The sequence below is a fragment of the Lutzomyia longipalpis genome, chromosome 3, assembly GCF_024334085.1.
Source record: "Lutzomyia longipalpis isolate SR_M1_2022 chromosome 3, ASM2433408v1".
NCBI lineage: Eukaryota > Metazoa > Arthropoda > Insecta > Diptera > Psychodidae > Lutzomyia > Lutzomyia longipalpis.
The window spans coordinates 6810103-6830758 of NC_074709.1; the positions used below are offsets into that span (position 1 = coordinate 6810103).

At 34.9% G+C, this 20656-nt stretch overlaps 2 protein-coding genes across 8 annotated transcripts in view; both read right to left on the reverse strand.

Annotated features, from left to right (window-relative positions):
* LOC129791703 (four and a half LIM domains protein 2) overlaps window positions 1-20656 on the reverse strand; it is a 77107-nt gene that overhangs the window by 41486 nt on the left and 14965 nt on the right. The window contains exons 1-2 of one of the 5 annotated variants that reach the window (XM_055829994.1): window positions 3367-3461; window positions 2577-2857 (exon numbers count right to left, since the gene is read on the reverse strand). In XM_055829994.1, the coding sequence (XP_055685969.1) occupies window positions 2577-2731 (155 nt within the window). In that variant the 5' untranslated portion in view covers window positions 2732-2857; window positions 3367-3461. Of the gene's footprint in view, window positions 1-2576; window positions 2858-3366; window positions 3462-7448; window positions 7743-11433; window positions 11520-20656 lie in introns of those variants that run through there. The other 4 variants (XM_055829995.1, XM_055829993.1, XM_055829997.1 and 1 more) reach the window with 4 other exon arrangements.
* LOC129791709 (uncharacterized) lies at window positions 14137-19107 on the reverse strand. Of its 3 annotated transcripts, none has more exons than XM_055830010.1 (3): window positions 19046-19107; window positions 16430-17075; window positions 14137-15158 (listed from the first exon to the last, which is right to left on the reverse strand). In XM_055830010.1, the coding sequence occupies exons 2-3, from the start codon at window positions 16680-16682 to the stop codon at window positions 14194-14196; spliced, it is 1218 nt and encodes a 405-aa protein (XP_055685985.1). In that variant the 5' UTR covers window positions 16683-17075; window positions 19046-19107; the 3' UTR covers window positions 14137-14193. The 3 variants fall into 3 exon arrangements, with proteins under 3 accessions (XP_055685985.1, XP_055685986.1, XP_055685984.1); XM_055830011.1 differs by lacking the exon at window positions 19046-19107 and adding an exon at window positions 17134-17594; XM_055830009.1 differs by lacking the exon at window positions 19046-19107 and having other exon boundaries at window positions 16430-17594.

Sequence of the window (20656 nt, forward strand, 5' to 3'; positions counted from 1 at the left end):
GTAATATATGTATTTTTCCACCAAGAGACGCACAATATTTTATGGTTTGCGATCACATGCTGTAAATCTCACTTTCAGACTCCGTACCACTCACAAAAAAAAACTAGCAGAGATTTTATGTTCCATTGAAGCACAAAATGTACAAGAATTTTTTTTACGATCTCGTTAAACTGGACACACACTTATTTCAATAAATAACTCTCAAAGAATCACGGCAGAACCACGACGATAGAACCTCATTAGAGAACTTGTGGAAGCTGTAATGTTTTGAAAAAAAAAAGGTTCTTTCTCTGGTGCAGCAACGGAAAAAGGCATCATTTCGTTGCCCATTAGAGAGCGATAGTGATGTTCATTTGCATAAAGTATGTCACTTTTCGTTGCTTATGTGCCTTCATAACCACACCCCATTTGAGGGGACGACAAAACACTCCTCGCGGGAAACCTGAACCTTTTTCCTGTGTCTTTTCACCCAGCACTTAAATAATGTTTCCTATGCGGACGACTTTGCTGCGTGATTGATAACTCGTGCGAACCACCAATGCCTTTACGACAACTTGCGCACCAAGGAGAAATGGCAAACCACCTTTCTGCTCTCAAATAGTCGCCCCATAATGACTCTCTGGGTTATTAAAGTGACACTCATTAAATACAATATCCATGTAAGAAATTATGAAAATTCTCGTATTTTAGCATTTTATCTCTCAGTGCTAAAAATAAGGCAACGTCACAGGCAAAGCAAAAATAAATCTTCGGACACACGTCGAAACAGACACTTAAAAAGACATCCCAATTTTTTAGTTTGAAATTCCCGCCATTTGTAAGTATTTTTTAGGTGCAAAATTCGTCACTCAGATGATTACGAATGTTACAATGATCTGTATAAATGTGTGCACAAAAATTGCAGAATAAGCTCTAAAAGCTCAACTAGAGCTTTGAATTAAAGGATAAAGGAAAGAAAATTCAATGAAAAGATTTTTCTTTTATTAGGAAACTTTCCAACTTAACTTTCTATACCATTTTCTCGCACATCCCTGTGGGAACAAATTAATGTTCTATGTACAACATGATATACATAATGTAGCCAAATGCAGACAGAAAAGTCTATTAAAACGATTAAGCAAATTGGTATGAGTCAATATTTGAGGCACTTTCAATGAGCTCTAAACCACGATTCATAAACAAATAAATACAATGATTTTTGCCTCTCAATTCCTTCAAGCAAACCACATGAATGAATTCAATCATATTTTCGTGAGTCGTTTCTCATGTTAATACCGTATTTTCCATCGTCTTTTCATTTTTCATTGTACGCGGCGTATAAGAAACCAAAAAAAGGTCAATGTTGCAGAATGTGAAGACAAATATTTGCTCCAAATCGGATTGACAAGAAGCCTTTTTGTTGAATTGGCAATGAGGCGATGTGAAAACATGAGAATTAGCAAGACAGAATTTTGATTTTTTTTCCTTTTCAGCGTGCGTGAGGTAAACAGTACTTATTGAATTAACAAGTTGGAAGATTAAATTCGACATTTTTGCACTCTCAGATAATGGTCCATGTGAGTTGCAAATATTCCAGATTAGAGATGAAAATGAAAAGATTTTTCTTTCAAATTATTTTGAGATAAGCTTTACTTTGAAAGAAAATTAGCCTTAATTAGGTAGAACAGATTTTTTCTATATTGTCTGAGTTTTCTTAAAAAATTCAAACAATGACGTCATTCTTGTGTTTTTGCCCTTTAAATCTTTTTAAGGATTTTTCTGGACATCGTGGCCAATACCTTTTTTAGGGTTCATCGAAAGAAAATTAGTAAAAAAAACCTTTTCTTTTTAAGAGTAATTTAAAGGCAAAATTTAGCTTTAAGCATAAAAACCATGTAAAAGCTCCCAAACAAAATTCTAACATGAATGCTGATTAAAAGAGAAAAAACAAAGGTGACGTCATTTTTTAAATTTTTAAGTAAATATGCTCAGGTTTTTATCAGGTGATTCTTCGTAGAAAAGGGGAAATCTCTTTGGCAACTTTTTATTCTTTTTGATACCTATTGTAAGCTTAGATATATCTCGACTATTTCCTTAAATGAAATGTTTCTCATACAAAATCAGATAAACTCCTTTAAAAATCTGAATTTTTTACATTTGATTATTTACGTTGTTTTCTTTATATTTTCTTTGATTCATTCAAGTAATCAACAACGAATCCTTCAGGTGATTCTTGATCAATTGAACGTGATAAAAAATCATTTAATATTAATCTTAAATCTATAATTTCTCAAAAACTCTCAACTCTGTTCTCACGTGAAGAATTGCTTCTAAAATATTAAAATTCTTTTCTTCCTTAATTTGAATGACTAAATTGCATGACTGTCTCTTGCAAGCTGATCACTTGATGATGATCCATCAGATGCTATTTTTAAGACAATTTCAGAACCGCATAGACATCGCAAGAAAATTAAGTAATTTGGTCGCGTATATACATAACATTTTGCGGCATTGAATATTCCCGGTTGGGACAATCATTATTCGCGCGGGATTTCTGAGAATTGAGCACGTGATATGCAAGATTTGCAGTAACTTACTCATCCAGTGGACAGCAGGGAGTTTGCTTCTTCCTGCGGATTGCCATGTGGCGCTCCCGTGAGGGAAATTTGGGGGTTTTCCTCACAACCACCGGGCGAACCTCGTGCGTTGTTGGCACAGTGGCCACATGATCTGCTGCCTCAATTGCTCCCATTGCAAGCTCTCCCTGCGCGATAATGTTATCTGGAAGTGCAGCACTTCAATCGTTGAGAAATCCCTGACTTATTGAGCAACTGTGCGGCTCAAAATTTCAACGCAATTCACAATAATGGTGGCACTGCTGAAGTGCTCATTTGAATCCACAATGAGATTGTTGGTGAGAAAAAAAGAGAGGTGTTATGGAGGAGAAAAAAAAGTCATACAGCCCGTTTCCCGCGCGCGTCTTATTTCATTTATTTGTTGAGAGATGGTGTACGAAAGAACAGGAGAAAAAAAAACGATCACCAAGGTTGAGGTGAGACAGTGAATAAATCACATCACACGGGAATAGCAGAAATGGGGAGCGAAAATAAGAAGTCAGTTATTGCAATAAATTCCGCACAATATGCAAATAATCGCGCAGATTTATCTCGCAACGAGGAAAAAATTCTGCAAGGAATGTTGGACAGTGGACGCGATGGGAAAATATTGAAACAGATGTTCGGTATGTGCGAAAACACGGATTAATTGAAGAAAATCGTGTTGATATGACAATATCGCGGATTAAAAAAAAAACGTTTCGCGATTGTTTGAAGGAATGGTCAGGAGGATGAATAAGGAGGAAGGAAAAAAAAGCGCGAGCTGTTGAACTTGTTGTAAACACTCGAAGATTGTTGTGTTCCTGCGCGGTGGTTTTGTTTATTGTGACTCGGTACAGACGAAACTGAATCCAACTTGTGAAGCGTGAGGCGCTCAAAGTGAAATCTCATATATAAAATTTCTTCAATTCCCCCCTCGACGTATATATGTAGTTGAGAGTATTTGAGACGTGAATGCGTTGTATATAATAACTGATATATTCCATGTATATTTATTGTTCATCATATTTGACAAAATGTTTGTTGGTGTACAGACAGCACATCATGTGAGCGCCAACCTTTTATGTCTCTGTATTCAAAAGCATGAACTTTCAATTTCAATTCCTCTTTATATATTTTTTAGCCGCACAGTTTGATAAACTCAAAAAATAGGAGAGAGAATACGCCAGAAAAATATTTCACAGTCATTCGAACAGAGTTGTTAAGCACAACTACGAAGAAATTTGTAAAAGAGATCGTTGAGCAACAGAGTTGAGAATTTTTGATAACCAACCGGGAAAATTTTCCAATTTTTATGCCTCAATGTAGATTTCTTGGGTTTTTTTTTAAAGTTCCATACATTGTGAATAAAGTCCTTTATATCGTTTTAAATTCATTATTAAGTTCTTATCTTAAGCTAGGCTCTAATTTTAAAATCAAGTTTTAGTTTTTTCTTAAGCTAAGCATTAGTTTTTTAACGTTTTCTGAAATCAAATTTAAGTTTTTGTTAGAACAGGCTTTTATAAGGTTTTAAGATTAGGTCAGTCCACAATACTTAATCTAAAATAAAACCTTAGACCTAGCTTTAAAAAATTCGGTCTGTAGTTTAAAAACATAGGCATGGTTCAAGAATACTTAAAATTTGTTTGAAAAACTTAGGCCTTATAGTTAAGAAATTTAACCTGAAGTTAATAGGTAATAAAATTCTTATATTTTTATAAATTACACTTAAACCTAAAGTAAAAAATATTTTGTCAAAACTTATTAAAGTTGTTTTATTTTTTTTTTTTTTTTGTAACCCTCCTTACCTTCCCCCCCATAACCCAGTCTTAAGCTATACAGCTTATATGGAGTTGTTTTATTATTATTATTATTTTTCCTTGTTATTTAAAATCTTAATATATGAAATTAAAGAATTTTTAAATGCGAATTTTCGATTCGAATATTCTTGTTTCGAGAATTTTATTTTTTTTTTATTTAATTATTTATTCCTTTTTCAAAATTATGTTTGCGGTTGTCATCGATTTACCACTACTTTTCGATTTGGTTTAAAAAAAAATAAAAGATTAAAGAAAATCAAGGAAATATCAAGGAAAATAAAGAAATATCATAATTTTTACACTAAAATATTTTGCTTAAATACCAACAAATAAATCCACAATGGCTCATCAAAAAAAAAGAATAGCAACAGTTAAATTCCTGCGCAGATATTTCTCATTTTTCTCGCATTTCTGGGAAAATGAATAAATTTTCTTTTGCTACACGCCTTTTTGCCGCTTTTGCCAAGCAAAATTCGGGTTATTTTGCTCACTTTTTCTGCTCACCACTTGTCTCTTTGTAAGAATTTTGTCTTAAAAAGTGAAACTACCAGCGAAATAAAACACTCAACTGTCACACTAATTAAGTATAAAAATGCTTCTTCTACTAAACTTCTTCACAACACTTCCTTCATTCCTTTGCCAAGACAAGCGAGAGCGCAATTGTGTGCCACATAATTGATCACTTATTGCATCAATTGGATTGAGAGAGTCTCTCAGTGAGGCGTTTTGAATCAATTTTCTATAAATAGTTTATGGGCAATTTGAGTCTCAATGTACTACACATGATTTCATACTAAATTAAATAAACACACATAAAATCTCTGTGTAATGGCACCTGAACAACCACCTCATTACTCTCAGTGTTTGTATTTAATAAACCACCACACTTTTTTTTTTGCTTTATTGCACAGATGAAAATTTGTGCGAAGACGTTCTCTTTCTTTCATTTTTTTTCTACTTGTGCCCATTCATGAATTTTTTTTGCCCCACACGCTTCACTCTCAATTGCCCACAAATCTTTCAGCGCGAAGATTGTTTGAAAATTTTCACGAGAGAGATGAGATGAGATGAATAAGAAACCCCGCATTGATTTGGAGAGTAGGATTTTGGGTGGATTCCGTGAATTCTGAGGTAAAGAATTACGACGGTTGGGTGAGAAGTTTGAGTGCTTGCAAAGGAAATTTTTTTTTAGGAATTTTAGAAAATTGTTTTAAAAAGTTTGAAATTGTTAGAATAGAAATTATTCAGAAAGAAACAAAGATTTTCTTGATGAAAATTAAAATTTTTTGAAGGATTTTTATTAATTAGTAAAAAATTCTTAAAGAATAAATTTTTTTCTAGATTTTTTTTTATTTTCCAATAAAAATTGAAAATATTTTAAAGCATATTTCAATAAGAGACTGGTGTACCAGGCGCCTCCATTGCATTTAGCATTCCTTGCAAACATATGGAGGCGCCAGGTTTTTTTCTTTTCACGAAACTTTAAGAATTTTGACCAAAAATTGAATTTTTCTTAACTGTTTTGAAGTTATATTTTGCGAAAATGTCAAAAGCTTTTAATTAAAAAAATCCGATGAAAGCTCTCTTCAGTTAATCACTAATTTTCCTTTTATTCCACAATAATTTTCAATTGATTAATAAAAATTTGATCAATGTCAAACGAACTTTTCAACCGTCTTCTTGGGCATTTGAGGCACATCCCAAGCACGACATATTTCAAAAAATTCAAACATTTTGACACAAATAATGGTTTTGAGATGAAAAATTGCCGAAAATAATGGATGTCTCATGCGACACAGTTGCTGTCTACACGCGGTACAAAAATTAAATTATTCGCTTATCATTTTCATCTTAAATATAAAACTGTCATGAGAAATTTGGCTAGAAATTAATTGGCAACCATACAACTCGGATGTTTCCGTAGCGGAGCGATTTTCCGCCCGATAAAACATTAAGGAAAATTGCCTGAAAGGCGCGGAGAGAGAGAGGAGTTCTTTTAGAACAAGAACGTGGAATCTTGTTTGGAAATTTCAAGTGGAAATATTTTTGGGGGGATTAATCTATCGTAAATTGGAGAGATTCGGGGAAAATTACATTCAATGCGCGCGCGACATTCAAGAGAAGAGGCCAAGGAATAATTTTTGAATTACACTGCAAATTAATGACTGTAATTATTTGTATTTGTCATGAAAAAGCAAATAAATTGAAAAATTGTCGGTTGGATGCGGAGAATTGTTTATTGGTATTAAACTGACAAGATTTAATGGGAATTTGTGGATGAAATTTAAATTTAAAAATATATTTTTAATTTAAATAAATGTCGTTTTACATTAATTTAATAAAAAAAAAATATATTGATATTTTTATTAAATTTAATTAATTAAATTGATGATTTCATTAACTTTCTTAATAAATTGTTTGATTTATACTTAAGGTTATTTTGAGCTTCGGTAAATAAGGTCAGCTGACGTCTCTAAATATTCTAAATATGGCAAGGATGATGGTATGAATGACGCCACCACACTTAACGACACAAAACTACGTCATTAAAAATCTCTATAACTACAAAACCCACTCCTAAGGCAATTTTCATAAAATTAATTAAACATCATTTTGAAATTTTCTCATGATCCTTTCCAAGAAATTCCATTAAATAAAATGCAGAAAATGTGTTGTGAAAAAAACCTAAAAATATTTCCATTAGCACCCAGGCCGATTCAATAGATTTTTGTGAGGGCGTCTGTTTACTTTCTCACAGCATCAAAGTCTTTGTTTTGCGTGATTGATTTAGACGGGGGAGACACGACAAATAATTTCCTCGCACACGACTATTGCGGAAAGTTGTGCTTGCTGGTGAAACAAGGAATTTCATGCAGAGAAATCGCACGCGGGAAATTAATATATTGAGAAAAAGATTTCCCCCCTCCGCAAACGATTTATGTGCGTGTGGTTGACGCAAATAAAATGAGCGGAAATAGATCAAAAGGACGTTGACGCTATGCCAGAGAAGTCTTACAAGAGAGGAACATATACTTTCTTGAACGACGCCCCCTACCTGGGTGGAAAAGTTGACGGATAGGGAGCACGTGTGAAAATTTGGCGGAGATTGATAGAATTCAATTGAACTTTCTTTCCACCAACCGGAAGAAACTCTTTCTCTTGAAAAAAATCACATAAACTTGGCACAAAAGTCCCGAAGAAATCTCTCTTTTTTTTTGCAGGAGAATCCTCCTTGTCCCTTTGAAGCTTGCCGGAAATGAGATTTTGTGGAAAATGCACTGAAAGCCACATAAATAAAACTTCCCGCACGTGCTTCTTCCCAACTTGGCGCCAAAATGGAAACTGAGCTACACACATTTTTGCTCTGGGTGCCGAAATTGGGTTCCCAGCGAGGGGGGTAACATAAACGAAAATAATGTTGCCACATCGCATTAGATGATGTTCTCAGTTAGAGAAATTCACTGCCAAAAAGATGATGTGACACCGCACAAGAGTTCCCAATGAAAGAGTAATATATCAAAAAGCTAATTGTTTAATAGTTGCTTTCAATAGGAAGTTCCTCCATAGCCAGTGTGTGGGGGAATAAATATCAATTTGGGGCGGTTGGTTGGAGGGAAAGAATACAACAAACATTATAAAGGAAAGATTATTTAAAGAGAAGAAATTATACAAAGGAATTCTCATTTATTTTATTAATTTTATAATTCTCTTAAAAAAAATTTCAAAAGGAGTTTATTCAATTAAATACGGGTTATGAAATCATGTGGAGTAATAAAAATTATTCGTAATCTCTTCGAAGATAGAAAAATGTTAAGAAATTGCTAACTAGAACCATTTTCCCTAAGAATTATCTGGGGAAAATTATACAAAGATTTTCTCAAAAATTCAAACCTTAACGTCACTATTGCCATTTTTATCTCTTTCAAACATTAAAACAACTTGGCAAAACATTGATGAAACATCCGTGAGAATGCTTCATGGGTTTAAAAGGATAAAAATACAATGTAGTGACGTCATTTCTGTATTTTTTTAGATAAAACTTTGTTTCCAAAGATTTTTTATAGTTTTTTTTCAGATATTTTATAGGATTGTTTTAAGATTTCATTGTTTTGCCGAAAGACGTTATGTGCCATATAAGCATGAATAAGCTCCTTTAACCCTTTCGCGTCCATTGCATTATACACTGATCCAAATGAGTTCATGTTAGAATTGTTTTAAATTCACGTAGAAGACAGCAAAGTTCGAATTTGATTAAGAAATATAATAAATATTCAGATAAAAAATCGAATGTTTCAATATTTCTATGTTTTACTCGGGCGCGAAAGGGTTAACTGTTTGCTCATTTTAGGGAACCAATCATCCTTTGAACTCAAAATTTTAAGTCAACAAAAATAATAAATATTCTTTAGAAATTTCAATTAAATTAAAAGATTTAAAGCAAGTTTAGTGTAAGCAACATTTTAAGCTCTTAATGAACCTTTATCAATTTTCTATGTTAATAAATTTCTCCTCTTTGGATTCAACAAGCTGTCCACTTCATCACTATAAATCCTGCTCATTTAAATCTGACCACTCTTTTAGTTGACAGAGAAAGTGCAAGTGTGGCCACTTTTAATTGCTCCACAAGACTTTGTGCCTCTCACATCGTGTTTTTGCGATAAGAATTTAATAGGATTTTTCACTCAGAGATCTCCTCTAAAGCTAATAATCCAAATGTAACCACCAACTTGCAACATTTCTTTATCTTCAAGAAGAAGTTTCTTCTTTGATTCCGTCGCAAATTGAAAGAAAGTCAATTAATTTACAATAAATTAAATGAAATCATCTCTCATCGCCACAATGACTCTTAAATCATTTACTACGAGAGATTGCAGAAAATTTTCTCAATGCATGGAGATTAAAATGTTGCAAGAATCCAAAAATAGGTACCATGAGAAAATAATTTGCGATCACAATAAAATAGAACCATTTCATCGCTTTTAATTGACGTTTATGTAAATATATTTCCAATATGCTTTTGCCATTTCTTCACCCACAAAACGTCTAAAAGCGTTTACGCCGCACACACCCGTGGTAATGTTGAGCTTTTTGGACGTGTTCTTTGCACGAAGAAAAAAGGAAAATCAAATTTTGATATGTTCCAATAAATGATCTTCTTGGTGCGGCCATGTGCTCTTCCTCATTCAACCCAATTTTCTGCTCTCATCGTTTGAAAAATGACCTCATTGTAAATTTTTGATTTATAATTTATTTTATAGAGTGTAAATTCCCTCATCGGAATACCCCACAGATGAGGATACGTGTTTGAGTGTAAAAGAATAGAATTTATTGTAAATATTTTGCCAAAAAGGATCATTAATTCCTCTTCATGAACATTTTCATGAATGTCTTTTAAGAGCCATTTCAGGCATAATTGTGGGAGAATGTTTGTTTTTTCGCAGAAAATGCTCCTGTGCGATAATTCAGTTGATTTATTTTTAAAGGGGGTCAATCATCGAGGGAATAGGAGGTTAATCATTCTTAAGAATATAATCAAAATCATAATGTGGGTGCTAAAGAATTCTTCTTTGACCTCTTTCACGGGGAAAAATAATGAAAAATATACAACAATGTAATGAATTTAAAAAGAAAACAATTTCTTTATAAAATCATCAAAATCATCAAAAATCATCAAGGATGGGGCAAAAGGGTCAGTCCAAAATTTTTAGATGGCAATTCATCGTAAGTTATTATTCGAAAACGTAACAAAGTTGTATGATATAAAATTCTCCTACTACGGAATGATTTATTGAAAATAATTTGTTACCTTCCGGTTATCTTGTAGATTTGAATTTTTATATGACTTAATTAGCCCCGCCTTCTGTATTATTTATTTATTTATTAGGCCATAAAAATTCAGTCATTTTTCACTGAAATTTTATATTTTATCTTAAACAATTCCATTTTTTCAAATTATAGAAAAAAAGAAAAGGAAAAAGAATAAAAATTGTTTCAATTCTAAATTCTATAAAAAAAACAATTTTCTTTCAATTCAATAAATTAAATAGAAAATTTTCAATAAAAAAACACAAAAGCATTCATTTTCCTCCAAAAAAAAGCGTTAAAATTGGCTCTGATAAGAAATACTAATTCTCAATTACTTTAATTAACAAAATGTACAAATTCTAATTAAATGAATACCCCTGCAATTTGCCTGAAATACAACAAATAAGCGTTTGGAGCTAATTAATGAGCTCAGGGTGGGATTTGTGTCTCCGCAAAATACCCCCAAGTGGATTTTGAGGTGTGTTAGTCGCATTTCTCAGCCCCCGAAAGGTGATTTATCGCCACGGTGAGCCCCCCTTTGCGTGCAAATATTCACGCGGGAAAACAAGGCGCTATGTGAAAACATAAAAGAAACACCATACAGTGGTGCCGTCTAGTATTGAGCAGCTATACTGCGCTATGCTATGAATTTGAAAGCCCCCCAAAAGACTATGTGTAATGCTCCAACATCCGCGCACGTGGAAGTAGAACACGAGAGAGCGGAATTTGTTGCCAGAAAAGGAGGTAGTTGGTGATGGGGGGAAAATGCCATGCAGTGTTTAGCAATAAAAATTGAGCAAGCTCAACTGAAAGGAGTAAACGATATATTATTGTGGCTGGCAACTTCTTAAGCCCATTGGCAACACAACCTGCCCAAAGTTGTGCGAGGTTCAATGATTGAAATCTTATGTATTAGCAAACGCACAATATTGTGCCAAAATGGAAGCTCACACGGTGCACGCAAGGGACATATTATTTCCCAGAGTGTGTGCTCCTCTCTAATGCCCTTCCCACCCACCCTGCGGCGACAGGTGAAAGGTGAAAGTATTTAATGTTGCCAAAAATAGCAACCCAAGTCGTTTCGCGCGGCATTTTCGCATCCCATTGCGTTCAATTAACCCCTGACCTTCTCCAAATGGGCCCCCGAAAGAAGGGCTGCGGTGACCTTTTCCTTCACCAAACTGTCATTGATTTTTTTTCGGTTTTTTTTGGATTTAAGTGGTTCAGGGACTTACCGCCACGAATGGGGCTCAAAGCCCGGACAGAGATCCTTGCACACATCACACGACGTTCCATCAATCACTTCTTTAATGATGACACCCTGAAATGAGAAAAAAACGGCATTTAGTGTCAATTTTGACAGGAGGAATGACAGGAGAATTAATCTCTTGTCAAGCTTAAAGCTCTTCGGGCAAATTCGGATCGATTCGTTAAAACTCCATTCAATTATTCAAATTAAATTCCCCCAAACTACCCCTTCAAGAAAATTCGTTAACTATTAATCTTTTTTTTTCTAGATTCTTATTAAATTACTTTCAAAATATCCTGTGTTGTAGCTCAAAAGGCTCAAAATTATGCATCTCACATTTCCGTGGTATTTCCACATGAATTCCTTTTGTATTCACCCCCTCCCCATTCCGGCCTTTTGGACTTTCTCAGCAGTTTTCTCCAAAAAGCTTCTCCCCTTGTTCTCGGGAAAGTATCATGTGAAAGCCCCCCTGAACACAATCATTCATCAATATTTACCAGAAACTACAATGCGGAGGATTCCGCTGAGAGCTTTTCTCACCCCCTCACTGCCCCAAACTCTTATTCAAATACTGGGCACAGGGTGGGTGAAAAACGACGCAGAAATGATGACTCTGCAGTTCCTCTGTTCGCAATTAAAGCAAATAGCAATCATTTTCCAAGACAACGAGCAAAGCGTCCTTTCTGCCAGGACGCAAATCCTGCAAAGTGTACGCATTGCCCAGTTGATGAGGAAAAAAAATTCTTGGGCACTTGGCCAAGTTCTTTCGCATCTTCCCTGTTTGAAGAAAGCAAAAAACGAGAGAGAGACACCAAAGAGCTTGTGAAAGTTCGTGAAAGCTCCTTTTGAGTTGCATGACATGCGAGGTTTATGGCTAAACCTCCCTGAAGCGAGGATGATGATGATGAAAAAGGCACCCCATTTGCACATGAGATTCATCAGCAGTGCATCGCCAGATTGGTGCCTTTTCATCGTTCTTTTGCGTCCAATTCCCCACCCCTCCCCTTCCCCCGGAGGGCACTGAAGCGGAAACCAAAGAGAAATGTCAGTGGCACATAAAAGTCCTTTCCATAAAATTTTCATGAGAATTCTTTAGCGCCCGCGCCCTCCCCCCAAAAAAACCCATCAAACACCCCACGCTACTTTCACACATTGCGAGAGAATTGCGCCAATGTGGCGTGTAGGATGGGAATTGTTCTTTCACTCTCAAAAATCTTGCATATGGAATCAATTTCCGTTCAAAAGTGCAAATTTTTATGCACAGAAGTGAAGTTTTTCTTTCTTTCTGTGAATTGACAAGATTCGCAAAATAAAGAAAGTACTTTCAGCAATTTTGTGAATGGAAATCACACTGAAGGGAAAAAAAACGTTTACCCTTGCATTTGCGCGCGCGAAAGGAAATTCATTAAGATAAAAGTTGAATGTGGAATTGTTTATTCGTTCTTTTGTGAGGGATTCTTTGAGATAAAAGATTTTTTCTTAATAAAAAAAATTGAATTCTTTTTATAAGAGTCAAAATATTTTAAATAGAAAGGTGGATTGTGTGAAAAATATTTTATTTTCTTGCAATTTAAATCTTCAGCAGAGTTGTGGAAAAAAGAAAAAAAAAACTTTCCCGAAAGCATTTAAAGAATTTTTTAACCGATTTTTAGAAAAGAAAAAAAATTTGTTTTTCCATCTTCAGCACAGTAATAATCAATTCAAAAATATAAACTGTCAAAATCTTATAAAAATTTATTGAAAGTTATTTAGAGAAGTAGTCTAAAGACGTTAGAATAACTTATTTAGGTGATTTTAATACTTTATTTAACCATTCTTCTTTTTAAAATCTATTTGGGCATTTTGTCATTTTTAACCCTTTTTAACCCATAGAGCTGCAAAAGAAAGAAATTTAAATAAATTTCTAATGAACAAAAGATCAAATAATCGATAGAAAAAGGGAAAACAATAATATTCAATTTAATTGACTTAACTGAAATTGATTTAACTTAAATTCTTAAAGTTTCTTTTCTAGTCTTTTTCATTAAGATTAGTCGCTAAATTAAAGCTTTACTGTATGAAATTTGAAAAGTTCTAAATAAGGAATTTTACATATTCCTATTAGAAAAGACTTTAAATTGAAAGTTTCTTCTCCTTAATTTTTCTTATTCTTTAACCCTTGAAGGATTTTACTGGACAAAGTGGCCAATTCGACTGTTTTCGATCGCCACAGAATTAAAATTTATTAAACATTCCGATATAATTTCTACAACTGTGTATAGAAAGAAAACTTGGGAAAATATTTTCTTTTAAGAGAAAATTAAGGTCCAAGTTTTGAGTTTAGAAATCTCGATCCTTCAACGTTAACCCTTATTCAAAGAAAAACTGTCAAACCTTTATGCAAAAATATGTAATTTTTATTATTTTCAAACAAAACTACAACTCGTTCCCTTTAAACTCATTTAAAGTAAACTGTTTTAAACCGTCTATGCCGTTTAAACGGTTTAGACTTAATCCTTAATTTAAAAACAACAATTTTCAACTTCTCCGCTTTACCGGAAGTTAGACGAATTAGACGAGTTTCAGTGCCAACCTAGACCAAAGATATGCAGTAGAAAGGTAGGTATATGTAGTGCCAAGTAGTGCAAAGCGTCGTGCCCATAGAGTCACCAGCGTAGAAGCATTCATGAGAGAAAAAACAGCAGTGTTATGGCAAAAGTTATTTAATCAAAAGAAAGCAATATTACAATTTATTCCCGGCCTAATTTCATCTCCATACTGGGCGCTTTACCTTGGGCGCCATTGTTGTGGGGAAGCGCATAACTACGGGTTTTGGCTCCAGGGGCGCAGCACGGAAGGCACTTGGTTGTCGTACGGCCTTCATGACGTCCTCAAGGCCCGAGGGTCGGAAGCGCGGGGGTTTCTCTTTGGGGTTCACATGATCCCCAAATTGGTAGGTAGATCGTGGTGGTGGGTCCAACGATGCACGCGAGAAGCTGCTTAGTCTACCAGTTGGACGAGATCGCACGTGGGAGAAGCTCGATCGCCATGGTTGGGGATCCTGTGAGCCGATTTCAATGCGAATGGGATCGATTCGTGGCCGAACAATCACGCCGCGTGGCTTCGGAATGGTGTCGGCTGTGTACGGTGTGGCCACACCCACAGGGACAATCTTCGTGCCACGATCGGGATTCTTGATCTCCACCCGAATTGGCTCCGAGAGGTACTTCTGTGTGATCTTCGCGGATGCCTCACTGGAGATGGAGTCCTCCTCATCGGGGGGCATCTCCAATCTTGGCCTCTCATGAATTTTACCCACGCGGAATGTCTCATTGCGTGAAACTTTCTTTCGTACACACTCCTCGGGTGTCTTCTCCTCCTGATTCTCCATATTCACGAACCACACGAGCGAACGATTGTCATTGGGCACAAAATCCGGACGGAAGCGTCTCTTACTGAACGTAGCATAATTAATTGGGTTCTCATTGAAGGGCTTCTGCGGTGTATTCTCAACATTCGAATCGGGTTCATCGAAACTTAGGCGATGCTTCATAAACATGATCTTTTTGTGCTCATCATCTTTCTGTTCCTGCTGCCGCCACTTGTCGAGGATGGGGAATTTCGAAGATTTCTTCATGCGGGAATTCCCATTGTATGGAACATTTTCGGGGGACTTTGACAGCTGCTTCTCATAGAGAGCCCCAAAGACGTCTGTCTCAACATTGCTGGATCCTAAAATAATGATAAGTCATGTCAAAAAGTTGTTAATTAAGATTTAATTTAAAAACTAACGTTTAAATTTTAAATTATTTAACTTTAAAAAGAAATAAAAAAGGCGCTTCTGTCACAAATCTGAGAAGTAATTGTAAGTAAGATTTTACTATAAAATCAGACAAACAGCGCCCTCATTTCCCATAAATGGTGATGAATTCTAGAAGTTAAAGGCCGACTTCAAAGAACAAAACTTCAAAACAAGAATAAATTGAGAACTAAAAATAAACATAAACCTTCAAAAATAAATTGCGAAGAGATAAGATCTGAAATACTGCTTCTGGTTTCAAAGAAAAAACTAACTTTCGCTTTTTTCTTCACTATATTTTGAATCATTAACCGCCTCCGCGAATTTGAAACAAACGACAAAAGCAAATAAAGCTATTGTACGAGAAAATGTAAATTTCTTTCAATCAAATTAACTTTATTGTGAAAATTCTTTTATGCTCCAATGTTTTCTTGCATTTTCCTTTAACTATTTAAGAAAAATAGTTTTATTTTGTTTTAAGTTCTAGTTTAAAATTGCCAAGTGGTAGTTCTAGTAATTCCCACCAAGGTAATAGTGGCGTTGCCGTGCAGCCTTTATGCAGTTTCTTAGCTAAGTCTAAAACCCCATAAAATTGAGCAGTTGCACTTTAAATTTTTTCTCGCAGTGCACATTACTTTCTAAATTCTCCTAAAAGGAATTTCGCAGTGAGATTTCAAGAAATCTTGCAGAGGGAGTTTTCTTTTTCTTCTCTCTCTCTCTTTCTAAATAAAATAAAAGGCAATAGCTTTGCGCGTTGCACACAAAATACACGAAGATGGTTTCCGTGGATGACCATAAACAAGAACCCCTCACTCGTGGGCGGCATCGCCCGAAATCATGGAGATTTTTTTTCTGCCAAAGCAACTCGCATGGAATTTACATTTAAAATTACACCGTGGCGCGTGTAGGAGGGCACTCTTCGTGAGTGATCATGGGGGGATGCCAAACTTGGTCATGACCATTTCAGTGTCATTTTTTTCCATCTTCTTCGGTATAAAACCAATTTTTCAAACATTCTTTTTTTGTGTGCACCACAGTTTTGGGTGATTTCACACACCGCGAAGAGAGAAGGTTTTTGCAGTACGTGCGAAGGAGCTTGCGAGGCAAAAAAAAAAGAAGCATCTCAAATGATTCTGAGAAGCGCCGTGAAAGAACAACGAGAAGGGAACAAAAAAAAAATAAATTAAATTCAGTTATGGCTCACCTTTTTTCTTCGTGTAGGTGTGATAATTGACGTACTCGTCGTCGGATTCCTTGGAGGATGCCTTCATGGTGAAAGTGTCGCTCCTTGTTACGGGTTTCCGTTTCTTGCCATTCTCAATTGGATCCCTATTCCTCAAGTACCCGCGGAATGTGTTGGCGGCACGCAACAAACTCGAACCACTTCCACTCGAGGGATTTGGACTTGGGCTCTTCTTGCTGGAACGGAGGCCACTGAAGAGGGGCATATTTACCATTCTTCCCAAAGGCACCGCACTTGCACTGTGTTTCCTTCTTTTCTCCTTCCTCGATTTTTTTTTTAAATCAAGCAAAAGAAAACTCTCAAATCACTGCACACAACAAAATATCGATTTAGGGAACTTTTTCTGGGAGCTTTTTGAATTTTTTTTGTCTTCGCCACACCACAAAGCTTCCCCTCGGAGGCTTTGCAATCCGATACTTTTAATCCAAATTTGCTTTTCTGTGATCACCCTCTCGGTGGAAGTCCGGAGCAGCACATGTTTGTTTAGTGGCGATGCGACACCAAATGTGCGAAAGAGCTTCAGTCTCGCGGGCTCTTGGCTGGGTGTTGTTTGATCGAAATCGCGGTTTGGGTTCTCTACTGGTGTGCAAAATTGAATAGGCGGAAACTGGAATCAAAGTCGTTAATAAACAACTTGGTGGGACAAAAAAAAATTTTTTACTCACACACAACTTCCAACTGATATGTACATTTATATATAAATACTTATTTTTATGCTTCTCTCGGTAAGAGAGAAAATTTTAGCGACACTTAGCACGCGATTGACCTAGATTTTCCCAGCATCGCACCTCCTCCCTTCGCGAGGCAGGCTCAAAACGCACCTGAAGCATGGCCAAGCATGGCGCATTGAGCCAAACTTGCATACTCGCACCAGCTTCAACGGTGGCTCGTAAATCTCGCGGTCAACCACGCAATTTCAGCGCAAGATTGCGGAGATTGCAAAGATTGCAAATGCAACTGTACACCATCAACACTGAGGAAATTCAGCAGCAGTAACCACGGATTTGCGACTCTTCGGGGCACTCCTCGCGGGGAAATCCACGAAATTTGGTGTAGTATTAAATTTTTGGAGGCGCAATGCGAGAAGAAATCAGAATTGAATTTATGGCTGTGCGACACTCTAAATGGACTTTTGATCGCTTCGTGGATTTCCCAGAGAAATTTATTCTTTTAGTATTCCACACCAGAGTTGATGCACAAACGTTAAGAGATTTTATAGATTTAATTTTAAGATAAAATCATATTTATGAAAAAATAAAAGATCAAAAGTGTGGCCAAATGGATGAAATTAATTAGAATAAAACTTGCAAAAGAATTAAAGAATTCTAAAGATATTTTAGAAAGTCTTACAAAAAGGGGTGTTTATCTGGCGAATATTTTAGTTTTTTAGGCAAATTATCCGAATATGTCCAAAGATCTGAATATTTGACTTCACATGAACATATTTTGCTAAAACCAGAACAATTCAAAACGGAAAAAAATTCCAAAAAACGTATTTAGGACTTTTGGTTTGAATTTAGTCTTTTTTTTGGGTTCAATTTACTACTTTTCGGTTTAAATTTAGTCCTCTTTAAGACTTTAATGATCTTTTTTTAAGGTTTTGTTCCTCAATCTGTGCAGTTTTGGGACTGAATTTAGTCTTTTTTGGGGTTAAATTAACCGGTTTTTGGCTTGAAATTAGAACTATTCGACTTGAATTTACTATACTATTCGGTTTCATTTAATTTTTTTTATGCTTTAATTTAACATTTAAAGACTGACACATTTTAATTATTTAACTTATATATGGCGAATCATTCGAATATTTCCGAAGATCCCAATAATTTCGTCCAGATAAACCCCCCTTGTTTACAATGGTAGGGGAGGGCGGAGCTCATAAAGTCACTTAAGGGTTTAGAAAAAGCCTAAAATATCATATTTCCTAGCTAGTTAGAACAAAATAATCTGAGAGAGAGTTATAGGGCAGTAAATCTCCTAAAGAAATGAGCTAAACATTTCGCTTTATCCATTTGGGAAATATGATATTTTGAGCTTTTTCTAAACCCTTAAGTGACTTTTTTAACCCCGGTCTCCCGTGTATACTAAAAGTTTCCCCATACAATTTTTAGTGAACTAAGAAAATTCTCTTTCATAACTTTAAGTGCATAAAGAAGCATAAAAGATTCTTATTTTAATAACAAAAGTCAAAAGAATTCTGTTAACCCTTTAAGGTTTTTTGGGTCATACGCTGACCCAAACGTGAAACATTTTATTTTTTCAATTATTTATGAATGTAATTGTTTTTCCATGTTACAAATGCATCAAATTCATTCATAAGGGGTCAAAGAAGACGTTCTGAGTGAGAAATATCCTCTAAAAAAATTCATAGAATAAAAATCGCGATAAAAGAGCGCATGTTTCAATGTTTTTATGTTTCACGTTGGACGTTAAAGGGTTAAAAGAAAAGTTTTTGAACTTTTTCACGAAATTTCATAATTTTCGGTTTAAAATTGATTTTCCTGAGAAAATTAATACTGAGAGTCTCTTAACAGAATCGTCTTCAATAAACTACTACAGAATTGTTCTATGCTCACCCACCTAATAAATCCAAGAATTTTCTTAATAAACAAATTACAGACTTTTATGATTAAAAAATTCGATAAGTGACCACTCGCTAGCAAAGCTGCGGAGAGACTGCCAACAATAACTCCCCAAATTTTCCATATTTTTGTGCCTTTGGCTTTTATGAAATTCACACCAAAATTTGCAATTCTTTCCACGCATTGCACGTATCCGCAAGTAATGAGGCTTTCACCAATAAGACGTTTCACAAGAGACCTTTGTTAGGGCATTGCTGCAGCCCATTGATTTATGAGGTGGGTTTGTCACAGAACTTACAAAGAAATATCATTGAAAAGATGTTCAAAAGAAGATAAAATGAGGGATATTATCTTCAAGATATAAATTATTCTCTCTTCTGGGCTTTTGATAACCAAAGAGTTTATTGAATTTTTGACTATTTGACTCATAAAGAAAATTTTTGATTTTAGAGATGATTTGAGAATTTCCGTCAAGGTCTATTAGGGAAAATTTTGAAGGAAATAAGGAGGAAATTATGAAAAAGAAATTATTTTTTAGTTTAATTAAACTTTTTTTTACCTCTCTTGAAGGATTTTTTTGCGATTTTCCTTCATTTTTAATATTGGACGATATCTTTTCTTGATTCAATTGAATTAAAAAAATAATAATATTTTATAAGCTATAAGTCGAAATCTTTCTTGGAGGAAACATTTAGGAAAAATCTTAAATGTTATAGAACTAAAAAAAATACTCAAAAATCGTTTAATGGAAATAATTTAGCATTTGATAAAGTTTTGCTCAAGAAGTGACGTCATTCTTGTGCTTTATGTGTATTTTAAAGCATTAAATATTCAAGCAAAATGTTTCAAAAATAACCTCTCTCGAAACATCAGTACGAATGTTTCATGCGCTTCTTAATGTCTCAAAAAAATATCTCTTAAGACAAAAAGTCTTTGTCGATAATCTTAAGATTCAAACTATTAGAAACGAACCTACTTCAAAAGATTTATTACAAATCAATAATAAAATAAAACATCTAATCAATAATCTATTGTTCTGTTAATCATTCAACTCTGACTGCATGTAATCTAAATCTCCTTGAACTTGTTGAATCTCCCTATTTACACCTTCTTGCCATTTTGCTACATATTATGCTATCTGGAAATTTTTGACTTATACATAACACCATCATCAATATATCAGTGGCATATTAATGTCGAGAAAAAATATATTTTATTGGGTATTTTCCCGCGCAAAACCGTTTGATTTGAGAGAGTTGAATTTTTAGTGACGCATTCAGAAGACAAAATCACCGAAACAATGATGATGAAATCTTAATGACGATCATCTTGACGATGTGAAATGAATACAAAAAAAATTAATTTAAAATAGAACAATGCACCTGCTTTGGAAAATGCAGAAATGAGATAAATGCACCCAAAAGCTGGCACACAGTGTTATGTATGTGTGTTGTATATATATAAACTTTTAATTAGCACGAGTTGAGCAATGCGGAGATATTTAAGAAGAACACTTTGCAGTGATCTGGCAATTGTGGGCTCTCATGTGGATACCCCCATAAAATGGGGATGAGGCATTGAGTGAAAGCATTTCCCGCCAAACAAACAT

What these genes read in the sequence shown, in the direction of transcription:
- LOC129791709 (XM_055830010.1), bottom strand. Translation starts at nt 16,682, where the DNA reads ATGGTAAATATGCCCCTCTTCAGTGGCCTCCGTTCCAGCAAGAAGAGC. An exon ending in CACCTACACGAAGAAAAAAG is followed by an intron (nt 15,159 to 16,429) that starts GTGAGCCATAAC and finishes TCATTATTTTAG; the next exon opens with GATCCAGCAATGTTGAGACA.